Source organism: Crocodylus porosus, unplaced genomic scaffold (genome assembly GCF_001723895.1).
Source record: "Crocodylus porosus isolate Cpor-Errol unplaced genomic scaffold, CroPor_comp1, whole genome shotgun sequence".
Taxonomy (NCBI): domain Eukaryota; kingdom Metazoa; phylum Chordata; order Crocodylia; family Crocodylidae; genus Crocodylus; species Crocodylus porosus.
The window spans coordinates 35,752,501-35,765,557 of record NW_017728917.1 but is presented as its reverse complement, the minus strand read 5'-3'; the positions used below and the strand labels follow the sequence as shown (position 1 = coordinate 35,765,557).

The 13,057-nt window shown below is 45.3% G+C and overlaps 1 protein-coding gene across 2 annotated transcripts in view; it reads left to right on the top strand.

Annotated features, from left to right (window-relative positions):
• Positions 1-13,057, top strand: part of DNAH1 (dynein axonemal heavy chain 1) — a 145,284-nt gene that overhangs the window by 25,331 nt on the left and 106,896 nt on the right. For both annotated transcript variants that reach the window (XM_019537076.1, XM_019537075.1), the window contains exons 15-20: positions 463-545; positions 1,346-1,487; positions 4,733-4,888; positions 6,244-6,442; positions 9,458-9,711; positions 10,114-10,326. In XM_019537076.1, the coding sequence (XP_019392621.1) occupies positions 463-545; positions 1,346-1,487; positions 4,733-4,888; positions 6,244-6,442; positions 9,458-9,711; positions 10,114-10,326 (1,047 nt within the window). The remainder of the gene's footprint in view (positions 1-462; positions 546-1,345; positions 1,488-4,732; positions 4,889-6,243; positions 6,443-9,457; positions 9,712-10,113; positions 10,327-13,057) is intronic.

Here is a 13,057-nt window from a genome sequence, read left to right as displayed (position 1 = left end):
CATATTGTTATTATTAATTTGGCCCCAAGACTACCATATATAAAGTTTTTCATCTGTAGATGGAGAAACTGGGGTACCAAGTAGTGAGCTGACCTGCTCAGGGTCAGTTATCATGAGACAGTAGCAAAATCAAGAACAGAACCCAAGTACCATGGATCTCAATCCAGGGCTCTGGCCACTGGGTTATGCTCCTTTTGTCTAAGTAGTACAACAATCACTTATAGAGTAAGTTGCTGGAGAATTGGACCCACTGTTTAAACAGTACAGAAGGACTTGACGTAAGGGAGGCAAGGTTCTGTGACTAACCCCCTGACATAAAGTGTCTCATAAAAACAAGATATGTACCCTACCGACTCATCCCAGTCAGTGATACTTCAAATATGAGTGATTGGCAGTGACACTTTAAACATGAATGATTTGGAGGCATCTACTTTTTCTGTTTGTCTCTCTCTCCACATGTAGGAACTGGTTAGTAAGGTCATAGAAGATTATGAGGTCATGGAGGAATTCCTTTACAACCTTACCCAAGATGATTTCAACGAAAAGTGAGCACAACTCCTACTGTCAAAGCAGGGCACTTTGCAGCAATTATCATTCACAGTGCCTCGGGGGTTAATTTGTATATCAAGGGTTGCAGCAGAACTTTTAATGTGGCAGTCAGGCTAGATGTGCATTGAACTCTGTAGGTTTGCTTCTCAATAAAAGAGATGTGGCTTCATGCTGCCTCCTGGCTTGGGGGAGAGGCAAGTTTGTAATTGTTGACCTCTTTAACAAATTGTGGATATCTGTTTTTTCTTGGTTCTTCTAAGGCATCTGTGAAGTCTTCAACTGCACAGTTACGGTTAAACTGGATGAACAAGTGCAGAGATATGACGGCTAATAGTTAGGATGGTTAGTTTAGGAGTAGTAAGTAATACCAGCTGTCTACTATTTATTATTTTATTGTATTTATTCTTTATATTACAGTAGCACCTTGAGATCCCAAGCAGGATTGTGGTTCCATTTTTTAGATGCTGTGAAAACACATTATAAGAGACAGTCCTGCAGGATTTCTCAGAATTATTAGCAATCGACTCAACCGCTCAGCAGCATATTGGCTTTCTTTTAAAAGACAAAAAATGCCTCCCTTTTCTGAGCCTAATGTTATTGAAGAGCTGAGTCACAGATACTGCATACTAAACAGTAAAGCACAAAAAATGTGTTTTGTTGAGTCCATGTTTCTGTTGTTCAGACTCCTTTATCTGTGAGATCGGGTTTTCTCATCCTGTTATTGTCATTATACCAATCATATGCCTGAGTTTGCCTCTTCTCATCTGCTGTGCTTTCTTATTTCATCTGAGCTCAGGTGGGCTGCAAGTTACTGGCCTCTGAAAATAGCCAACCAGACAGAGATGATTCAGCAGCAGCACCTGGAAGATGAAGAGAAGTTCCGCAAAATTCAGTTAATGGATCAGAACAACTTCATGGAACGGTTGGATGGCCTACAGGTATTAAAAATTCAGCTGACGCACAATCTCTCCTGAGTTAGACCTGATCAAGGGGAGTTGAAATTAGTATCATCAATTAGCTGGGAAATCTGCAGGAGAATTAACAGTATCCTAAAATCACTGGTAGTGCCAGTTGAAAATTTTCTCAAACCTTTTTTCAAGATAGAACTGGGTTTTTGATTATTTTTTTTATGAGAAGTGGCTGCTTTCCATAGTAAATATTGATTTTTTTTTTTTGTTAATAATTTTCGTTGTGGAACTGAACACCTCAAAATATTGTTATTTTGACTCCTTAGTGCTGCTGTGTTGCCTCCTACTCCTTTTCTTTTCTGTGGGTGAAGCTCGCAAGCTTCCAGAGCGTGTCATCGGCAGGAAGGTACCATGATGCAACAACACCTGAAATTAAGAGGGAGAATTGGGTACATTCATGCAACATGTAACCCAAGCTTTAGAGGAAGAAGGGAGAATGAGGCATACAAAGAACAAGACTTACAAAGAACAGAAGCCGCATCAAGAGATTTCTAGTCTCTGCTAAAACATTTTGGATTTTATTCTTCACTAAAAACTTTATCATAGAATCATAGAAAATTAGGGTTGGAAGGGACCTCAGAAGGTTATCTAATCCAGCCCCCTGCTCAAAGTAGAACCATCCCCAACCAGATTATTCCAGCCAAGGCTTTGTCTAACCAGGTCTTAAAAACCTCCATGGATGGAGATTCCACCGCCTATTTAGGTAACCTGTTCCAGTGCTTTACTAGCCTCCTAATGAGAGAGCTTTTCCTAATATCTAAACTTCCCTTGTTGCAACTTGAGCCCATTGCTCCTTGTTCTGTTATCTGCCACCACTGAGAACAGTCCAGCTCCATCCTCTTTTGAACCCCCCTTCAGGTAGTTGAAGGCTGTTATTAAACCCCCCCTCAGTCTTCTCTTCCCCACACTAAAAAAGCTCATTTCTTATGTGTCCCAGCCCTCCAGCTTTTTTCATTGCCTTCCGCTGGACTCTCTCCAGTTTGTGTACATCCTTTCTGCAAAACTGGACACGGTACTCCAGATATGGCCTCAACAATGTCAAATAGAGGGGAATAATCACTCCCCTCAATCTGCTGCCAGCACTCCTACAAATGCAGCTTGGTGTGCTCTTAGCCTTCTTTGCAACAAGGGCACAGTATTGGCTCATATTCAGGTTATTGTCTACTTTAACCTCCAGGTCCTTTTCTGCAGAGCTGCTGCCCAGCCAGTCAGCCCCCAGCCTGTACTAGTGCATGGTACTGTTCTGTCCTAAGTGCAGGAGTTTGCATTTCTCCTTATTGAACCTCATGAGCTTTCTGTTGGTCCAATCCTCTAATTTGTCTAGGTCACTCTGAATCCTGTCCGTACCCTGCAACATATTTACTATTTCACCCATCGTGGTATCATCTGCAAACTTGCTGACAGCACACACCGTCGCATCTTACAGGTCGTTGATGAAGATATTGAACAAAACTGGCCCCAGGACTGATCTCTGGGGCACTCCACTTGATCCTAGTGGCCAACTAAACGTTGAGCCATTGACCACTACACTTTGAACCCAACAATCCAGTCAGTTTTCTATCCACCTTACAGTCCATTCATCCAACCCATACTTCTTTAGTTGTTTGGAAGACTGTTGTGGGAGACCATATCAAAAGCCTGCTAAAGTCAAGGTATATCACAAAGCCGGTCATCTCTTATACTTATCCTCTTATACTTTCTGTATAGAAAAACCCATTTGGAGCAGATCTAGTCAGTGAGCTAAAATATCTTGAAAACTCCTTCCAAAGTGAATATAACAGATTATAGTGGAGTGAAATTTAGCAAAGAAGAACTTTCCTACCAGTGAAAAGTATTTGCTCATCATCATAGAAGGCTGTCAGGCATGACTTGCCCTTGGTGAATCCATGCTGACTGTTCCTAATTACCTTCTCTCCTCCAAGTGCTTAGAAATGAATTATTTGAGGACCTGCTTCATGATTTTTCTGGGGACTGAGGTGAGGCTGACTGGTTTGTAGTTCCCTGGATCTTCCTTCTTCCCTTTCTTAAAGATGGGCACTATATTTGCCCTTTTCCAGTCATCCAGAACCTCTCCAAGTTGCCACAAGTTTTCAGAGATAATGGCCAGCAGCTCTGTAATCACATTGGCCAACTCCGTCAACACCCTTGAGTCTGTTGCATCTGGCACCATGAACTTGTACATGTCCAGCTTTTCTAAATAGTCCCTAACCGGTTCTTTCACCACTGTTGGCTGCTCTCCTTCCCAAACTGTGCTGTCAGGTGTAGTCAGGGACCTGATCCCTCCTGTGAAGATTGAGGTGAAAAGCCATTGAGCACTTTGGCCTTTCCCACATCATCTGTCAATAGTTTGCCTTCCCCATTCAGTAAGGGCCCCCACTTTGATCTTCTTGGTGCTGACATACTTGTAGAAACCCTTCTTGGTACCCTTCACATCCCTTGCTAGCTGCAACTCCAGTTCTTCACAGCTAGGGTGTCCAGGCTGTGGAATAAGCTCCCTCCAGAGGTGGTGCAATCGCCTACCCTAGAAATCTTCAAGAGGAGACTAGACAGTCACCTTGCTGGGCTTTCTTGACCCCAGTTGTCTTTCCTGCTTGGTGTAAGGGGCCTGGACCTGATGATCTTCCAAGGTCCCTTCCAGCCTACATTTTATGAATTGCTCTTTGGCCTTCCTGATTTCATCCCTGCATGTCTGAGCAATCCTCTTATACTTATCCTCTTATACTTTCTGTATAGAAAAACCCATTTGGGGCAGATCTAGTCAGTGAGCTAAAATATCTTGAAAACTCCTTCCAAAGTGAATATAACAGATTATAGTGGAGTGAAATTTAGCAAAGAAGAACTTTCCTACAAGTGAAAAGTATTTGCTGATGTAATAACTTTCCAAAGAAAGTGCTGGAAGCAGTAACATTTGGGTTTATAAAAAAATAAATACCAATAATATTAGACAAGATCCAGGAGAATTTACTGTAGTGACAAATTCTCTGGGGAGGACATAATGACTTTGTACCTCTCTAATTTTGGTGATTTTGTGTGAATGATAGTACTGCTCAGCAGACAGCAATTTGGATTGATTGTTCCAAATCTAGATAGCTGTCTCTATTGATTGCTGGAGGAAAAGGCAGCCAATCTCTACATTTGTTCTTTCTGCTTCCTTACTGCTTTCTTCTACTGAACCTGGGGTCCAAATATTGTATTTGCTTTCCCGCCCCCAACAGCTACTTGTGGCTGGATTTTCAATTCATGTGGACATTACCCGAGCTCATGAGATAGCAAATGAAGCAAGAAGGGTGAAGAAGCAGTTGAAGGAGTCTCAAGAGATGGCACTGCTCTACAACAATAGGGAGAGGATTTTTGGGATGCCAGTTACTAATGTAAGTGTCAGATCATATCTTCCATTGCATCGGGCCCTGTGCAGACAACAGGGCCCTAGGTTCTTAATGGGTCCTTTGAATGCTACTGCAATGTAAATAACTACCTTTTAGCTAATAGCATTCCAGACGTGACATTAAATAACTTCTTTACTTCTCTACCATGTTGGCTCATTTATCCAGCCTGTGGTGACTAGAGAGACTCTGTGATTCAATATGATGGCTTCTAGCACTTTTTCATGGTGTAGAAGAGCTTGGAAAGCTAGCTGGGTTTTTTGAGTATTTATACCTATTCTGTGGTAGAGCTCCACTTATCCATGCTCATGGATCAGGAGCTTCCTGGATCATAAAGTTGGGAAAGCCTATGAAGCAGCTATAGGAGCGTTATTGAACAGCTATACAGACATGAATGACTGTGATTATTTACACATAAGATGGTGGTTTATGATTATTCCTTCAGGAAAATGGTTTTTGAGGTTGGATGGCAGAGGAAGGTCTAAAGAAATTGTTGGTTTAATCATAAAGACTGTGACTCTAGATATTCATGAGTTGTGCCCAGCCACATTTGCTTTGTTTTCTTTATGGTTGTTGGACAGGATCGTTGTATGTAAACATTGTTTATATGTTAACTTTTGATAGCTTAGTGCATATTTTTTTCTCTCTACTCTAAGGACCCAAGTTTCAACTGTGGATGCAGCAGGTATGTCCTTAAAGTGCATATAGATCCATTGCATCCACACACAAAAATATCTCATGTTACTTATGCAAATGAACATTGGCAAAGGCAAAGTGGGTGACTGCTCACTGAGCTAACCATTTGCATGCATTGTTATGGGCTTTGGCAGGTGCAACTGGAATGCCTGTGTCTTGGTCAGCATGCCTGATGCTTCTTCCTTGGAAAAGTTGTCACTAAATGAAAAGGAAATAAATTAAGTTCTGATTTTAACTTGGACTGATATGTAAATGGAGCTGTGCCCATATGTGTGTCAAGACTGAATTTGTCCCAGAAAGTCTCCATTGTTCTGTGTTCTTTTTTTATCTGAAAGCTAATTAGTTAGGGCTAAATTGTGTCCTGAGAGGTACAAAGACTATTCTTCCTTGCATCCCCTGATGTCAAGTCACATCAGAGCTAGCAGCTTGGAATTCATGTTCTGCTTCCTTATCCTTCTGCTCTGGCCAGTGGTGTAGAAGAGAGTCTAATACATTGCCCTGAAAGACATGCATCCCCCTTGCTTGCTTGGGTATGCCAAGAAGGATTGAGCTCTTTTTCAGGGACAGTGTGTTTTGGTAACATGCAAGCCATTGTTCAGAGAACCATATGTCAAGTTCTGATTAATGCTTTTTTCCCCTTCGTGAAGTATGATAAACTGTCCAGGATGGTTAAGGACTTCCAGCCGTATTGGGATCTGTGGACTACAGCATCAGACTGGATACGCTGGTCTGAGAGCTGGATGAATGACCCTCTCTCTGCAATTGAAGCTGAACAGCTAGAGAAGAGTGTCAATGAATCCTTCAAGACAATGCACAAGTGTGTGAAGCAGTTCAAGGATGTACCAGGTAGCTACAAAGTCTGGGACGGAATATGTTTATGCTCATTGAAACGCATGAAAATGGTAATTATGAAAACCTCATGGCTGTGGTTAATCAGTTTTTGCAGGACTGTCTAACTTCTCAGTGGCCAGGGGTTGTATGCCCCACAAGCTGTACTAGTGGGGGCCGCACTAGTGGGGGTTATGGGCTCCAGGGCTGGACACCACATCTCCTTCCCTGCTGCACATTGTGCTTGGGCACATCCCCACCTCTGCACCGTGCCCAGGTGCCCACCCAGTCCCCACTGCACCGTGTACCTGGGCACCCTCCTCCCTGCTGCAATGCACACTTAAACATAAGTGGAGGAAGGAAAAAAAATTGCGGGGGAGCTGAGCGTGTGTGCCTCCCCCCATGGGAGAGTGTGTGGAGTGAGGGGAGTGGGCTGGGCAGCAAGACACGTGGCACTGCAGCACTTTCAAAGGAGTGGCGGCAAGGCACGGAGGCGAGAAGAGCACAGCTCACAGCTGTGGCCCACCTTTGCTCCATGGGAAGATTGGGGGGGGGCCAAGTGCCCACCTCCCCTTTGGGTTCCTGGCGCTACAGCTCTGCAGAAGCCACCGGGCTCCAATTGTCCCATGACCTGGCCTGACTGGGGCCTGATTCACCATGAATGGAGCCCTCGCTGGGCCAGGTCGAGAGGTGGTCAGAGCCCAGCGGCTCATCCGGGGGTGTGGTGCAGGGTAGCTGGGAGGTGGGTGGAACTCCACCTCCGCCCTCCCCTTGGTTTCCCACAGTGCACACAGTGGTGGGAGCCACCTGTCCACACCCCTGGACTAGCTGCTGGTCTCCAATTGTCCCACAACCTGGCCTGGCTGGGGCCCCATTCATGGTAAATGGGGCCCAATGGGGCCCCGGCCAGGCTGTGTCATGGGACAATCCCCATAGTGCAGCAGGGAGTGGGGCAGAGGCCAGGGTGAATGATTTGCCCTGCCCCTACCCGACTCTTTCCTGCACTGTGGGGGTCTCAATCTGCCCTCCCACTCTCCTCCCCAAGGCCAGGGTGATCAAGAAAGATTAAAAGAAACTTATCTGCCTTCATGTAGCTGGGTCGGCTGTGGTGCTGTCTGTGAGAGCAGGGTATCAGAGTGAGCCTGCCCCTCCCCCCCTGCTGCAGCAACCCATGGCCAGGCTGCCCTAAGGCTACGTTTGCTGCTACCCTGTTTGTGGGGGGCTGAGCCCTGTTAGCACTCCTCTTCCGCCCCTATGCAGCTAGGCACTCCACATCACCCTAAAGTCCCTGGCTGTGGGCTCTTTTGGTGCATTGTGGCTCTCAGGAACCCAGGGCCTCAGGCTCCTGCAGGGCCCCAGCACTGTGTGTTGCTGTGTGCTGCACTACCTCACCCATGGTTGGGGAGGAGAAGGAGACGTCAGAGAGAAAAAGGGAGGGCCCAGAGACCTTCTGCAGCTGGAACAGTGGGGAAGCAGTGGGCAGGAGCCTGGGGACTGCAGTTTAACCCCTTGTGGGCTGTGTGAGGCCCTGAGTTATTGCATACATGGGCTATGAGCAATTTTGCATCTAGAAACATTTTTCATGAAACTTTTTTCCATTGAAAAATAGTACTTCCTGGAAGCATCCCAGTTTTGGTGGCATTTCTGCCAGGTGGGTTTTTCCAGTCACCATGTTGATGAAGCGCCCCAGAACATCCAGGTCCCTGGCATGTGGGAGATAAGTTCAGGTCACTGTTCTACCTGATTCTCATATTTCAAACAAATGTTGAGCTTTGGAGTCAGCCTCTCCTGCTACAGTTGTTCAACTTTGCATAAGTGAGAGACTGGTTCTATAAACCAGTGAGTGGTATGGCGCTGGCTTCGGACTTGGAGAATGCAGATTAAAGTCTCTTCAAATCAGGTAGTGAAGAGACTTGAGTCTGAGTCTCCTGTGCCACAGCCTAATGTCTATTCTGAGCTAGTTTCCTCTCTCTCCCAAGCAGGGTTTCACAAAATATTTTAAAAGTGTTTGTTTTTAATCTGAATCTAAACAAAAAAACATTTCCAAGCCTCCATTTTGTGTGTGTGAGAGAGAGAAGGATTTTTTTCTAGCCACTAATGTGAAGTGAGTTTGGATGGTCACTTACAGCTCTGCAAATTTATTTGAAACTGATTCTAAGATATCCCAAGTAGAAACAAAAAGAGATTTGCATGTGTAGGTAACCTTCCCCATGGCCTATTGTAGGACTTTCAAAGCTCTGCTAATCTTCAGAGATAATTCTAATACCATCTTCCAGATGGTTTAGACTGAATTATATTCTGCAGTGGGAGATTTTTTATTCATCCTTTTTAACCTGAGCTCTTTCTTTAAACAATGCAGTGAATCAGCCCCAATGGAGGAGGTGGTGAGTAGATGTATGAGTGAGTGTGAATCATTATGATAAGTAAAAATGATAAGAATACCTGCTTGAATAGTAGAATCTGATCTTTTCATTGCAATTCTCCTGCTATTGCAAATCTGCTATGACCCTGAGTCTGCCAGCCCGTGTATGATGTATAGGAAGCATAAGATTGTTATACATCCAGAACAAGTATCACTAAAAGCCACTAAAGTTAAATTAAAGTTAAGCAATGTAGTGCAATTAAAGTTTAAGCACTAAATATCATCAGCATACTGATTGAGAGTAAGTCTCATGCCCCTTGTAGGCTCTCTTCCTCACTGTGAGGGGTGCAAGCTATATAAAGGCAAGGTGTGGATAGGAAATAGCAAGCTGGTGGGGCATGATTTTAAAGACGACCCTCATGCAAATGTAGCTATGGCCTTCGCTGTTAGGCTTCACTTTTGTATGAGGCAGAGTAACACTGTGGCCATCAACAACACCTACATTAATGTTTGGTTGGGTGCTCCAGTGTTACCTTTCCAGCTGATTAGGTTTTGTCTTGTGCCTACGTGTGCAGTTGCCATGCAATATCTAACCCTATTGGGGCAGCATCTTCCATCCCTCATCTCATTGCTATTACTGATGTTATCACCTTTCTTCTTACTCCCTAAAGCGTGCCAGGATGTGGCTGTAGAAATCCGGGGCAGGATTGAGGAATTCAGACCGTATATCCCTCTGATTCAGGGCCTGCGCAACCCTGGCATGCGTAATCGTCACTGGGAGATGCTTTCAGAGGAGATCAAAATCAGTATCAAGCCTAAGGCCAATCTGACATTTGCTCGCTGCTTGGAGATGAAGCTGCTGGACCATATTGAAAGCATTGCTAAAATAGCAGAGGTTGCTGGCAAGGAGTACGCCATTGAGAATGTGAGGAGGGCACTAATGACACTTTCCTTTCTGTGTCAGAGTTCATACCCTAAAGTTCTCTTTAGATGAATGTTTTTCATTCCCAGTAGGCAATATCCCAATTATAAAAGCCATAATTATTAATAGGCACTGTGATGACCATCTCTGTGCCATTGGGCAAGGAACAAAACTGCTCTTTCTCCCATTAGAGGGTCCCTTTATGGTACTGATGACATGGGGAGGAGGAGGAAATTTATACCATAGCTAAATGTTTTGTGCATTACGTAGATGGTTTTAGTTCTTGGTGTGGAAGCTTGCAGAAGAAGTAATTTTTTTAAAGGAAGGAATTTAGGAAACATGTCAGTAAAGGGAAACTTCACACAATTAAGATCTAAAATTAAATTGTTTGTTCCCATTTCCCAGGCACTGGATAAAATGGAGAATGAATGGGTCTCCATTACGTTTAATGTGCTACCTTATAAAAATACAGACACCTTTATTCTGAAGAGTCCTGACGAAGCTTCTCAGCTCCTTGATGATCACATTGTTATGACTCAAAGTATGTCTTTTTCACCATACAAGAAACCCTTTGAGGACAGGATGAACACCTGGGAAAACAAACTGAAGATGACACAGGTACAGATTTTCCCCCAGCTCTTTTTTAATTAAGGGTGGGATCAGAGCTGTTCTGTTTGACTAAAACAGAAAGAATGTGCCGGTGCAACCGGAACTCTTGATGATACGCAGATGTTCAGAAGACATATGTCTTCAAGGAATCAAAGGGCTATCAGAGCTGTTGTACAGTGTTAATGGAACAACCTCAGGGGCTGATCCTGTACACACGTGGAGTGAAATCTCAGCTCTGTTGCAGACAGTGGCAGCCTTTCTCTTGACTTCTGTGGGGTGCAGATTCTACCTCAGTTGTAATACTTCTCATTATGAGTAATTCTATTGCACTCCATAGTAGATAGTAGGGCTGTGCAAAACACATTGTTTCATTTCAATGTCTGTTTTGCCATTTTGAAGTGACAGCGTTTTGTTGCTTCATTTCAAAGCAGTCCTGTTTTGTTTAGTCAAAACTGTTTCGCCGTTTCAACTCATTTTGACATTTCGCCTGTAGGCTATAATGGGGAATCCATGAAAATGCCTAAAATGTTGTCATTTGTTGCCTGATTCGGATGCAAATTACAGGGATGGTAGCCCCTTCTGAGGGCTTGAAACCTTCCAAGTTTCAAGGAGGTAGGTGCAGAGGTTTCTTGGAAACTGCACCTCAAAGTCTTGAAAGCAAAATTTGCCGGCAGCCTCCTGTCATCCAGCATGTAGATCTGGGGGCTTGTACCCCCAGGAAGGCTGTGGGGCTGTGCCGGCCGGACTCCTCCTGGAGTGTGGGCCCCCGGACCTGTAGCGGATGACAGGAAGCTGCCACTGCCATTTGGGACCGGCGCTGGGCACCCAGCCCCAGGCACAAGTGGCAGCCTCCTGTCATCCGGGCACAGATCCGGGGGCCCGCACCCCCGGGAGAGCTGTGGGGCAGTGCTAGACTCCCCCTAAGCGTGCGAGCCTCCAGCTCTGCAACAGATGACAGGAGGCTGCTGCTGCTGCCTGGGACCAGCGCTGCATGCAGTGCCCACCCAGCGCCGGGTTCCATGAAGCTCAGCCCGGTGGTGGACGGCAGAGCATGGCCCCAGCTCTACCCACCTCTTGCCATCCAGCTGTGCTCTGATCATCTCTTCCAGCCCCATGGCGGTGGGAGGCGGGCAGAGCTGGTGCTACGCTCCGATCAGCTCCACCAGCCCCACACAGTGCAGCCTGGTGGCAGAAGGCAGGCAGAGCTGGTGCTACACTCTGCCTCTCATTGCCAGGCTAAGCTCCATGGGGCTGGCAGAGCCGATCGTATTGCAGCCGGGAGGCAGGCAGAGCCGGCGTTGTGCTCCGATAGGCCCTGCCAGCCCCACAGAGTGTAGCCTGGCGGTGGGAGGCAGGGAGAACTAGGGCTGCACTCCATGCTGAGCTGAGGTACATAGGGCTGCGGAGCCGCTAGGAGTGCAGCCCTGGCTCTCCCCTGCCTCCCACCACTGCGCTGCTTCGAAATTCTAAATGTTTCAGAAGTTTCTAAATGTTTCAAGTGCCCTCGTTTCGCTTCAAAGCTGTTTCGATGCTTTTTGTTTTGTTTTGATTTTGCTGTTTCGAGCTCAAAATGCATCAAAACAGCTCCAAAATGAAACACTCTGAAATTTCACACAGCCCTAGTTGATAGCGCTATATCTGGTGGCATTTGAAGGGCCAGGCTAGTAACACTGCACACTAAGGGCTCCATCTTGCAAGGTGCTGAGGATTCATAGCTAGAGATAATGTCCTACTTAAAAAAGCAAGTGCTTAGCTTAATTAGCTTGGGTATAGTTTTTTTTTGTTTTTGTTTTTAATTCAGTGCAGTTACTCACATGCTTAGTTAGGCCCATGTATAAATGTTTTGCTGAATCAGGGCCAGAATGCTTGATGCCTAATCAAGATTGAACCCTCAAAGAAAAAAATATATTAAGCTGTAGATAAGGGCAGAGAAATATTTTTGAGAGTGCTACTCTTTGCAGCGTGCTTCTAAGCATGACACCACTGTTGTCTATTGCTCATCATTTACTCTCTTTTATTTGTTGGGAGTTTACCTGCCCTTGTGTGATTGAGGAAGGGGCTGTCAAGCCCATTATACTTGACCAGGAAGATTCATAGATGTAGCCTTAGACCCTCAGGAAGCAGGTGATTTGGGAGTCTGCCTGTTTATTGTGTGTCAGCTGTGATGCTATGCAAGTTTTGTCCCTGACTTTTCTTCCTGTGTTTTGTCATTTATTTCTGTTATTAAAAGCACAGGATTCTAGAGAGTGGTGATGCAGACTTTTCTGCCTGGGAAGAAAATCTCTCCAATGAATTTCTTCTGTGCCTAATGTAACAGAAACAGCCCCTGAAATCTGAGGATATAGGAATATGGTTTTATGGGCTTTAATTTCTCTAGATTGATCAATTTAGTTATTCCCAGATGTCCTCACTATGGTTTCATAGTTAGTAGGGTCGGAAGGGACCTGAGCAGATCATCAAGTCCAACTCCCTGCCATGGCAGGAAAGAGTACTGGGGTCAAACGACCCCAGCAAGGTAATTGTCAAGCCTTGTCTTAAAGACCCCCAGGGTAGGGGCCAACACCGCTTTGCTTGGGAATTGGTTCCAGATCCTAGACGCCCTGACAGTAAAGTAGCGCCTTCTGATGTCTAATCTGAATTTACCCTCTGCCAGCTTGTGACCATTATTTCTAGTCACTCCTGGCGGTGCTCAGGGGAACAGGGATTACCCCAATGCCTGCTGGTCCCCTCTGACTAGTTT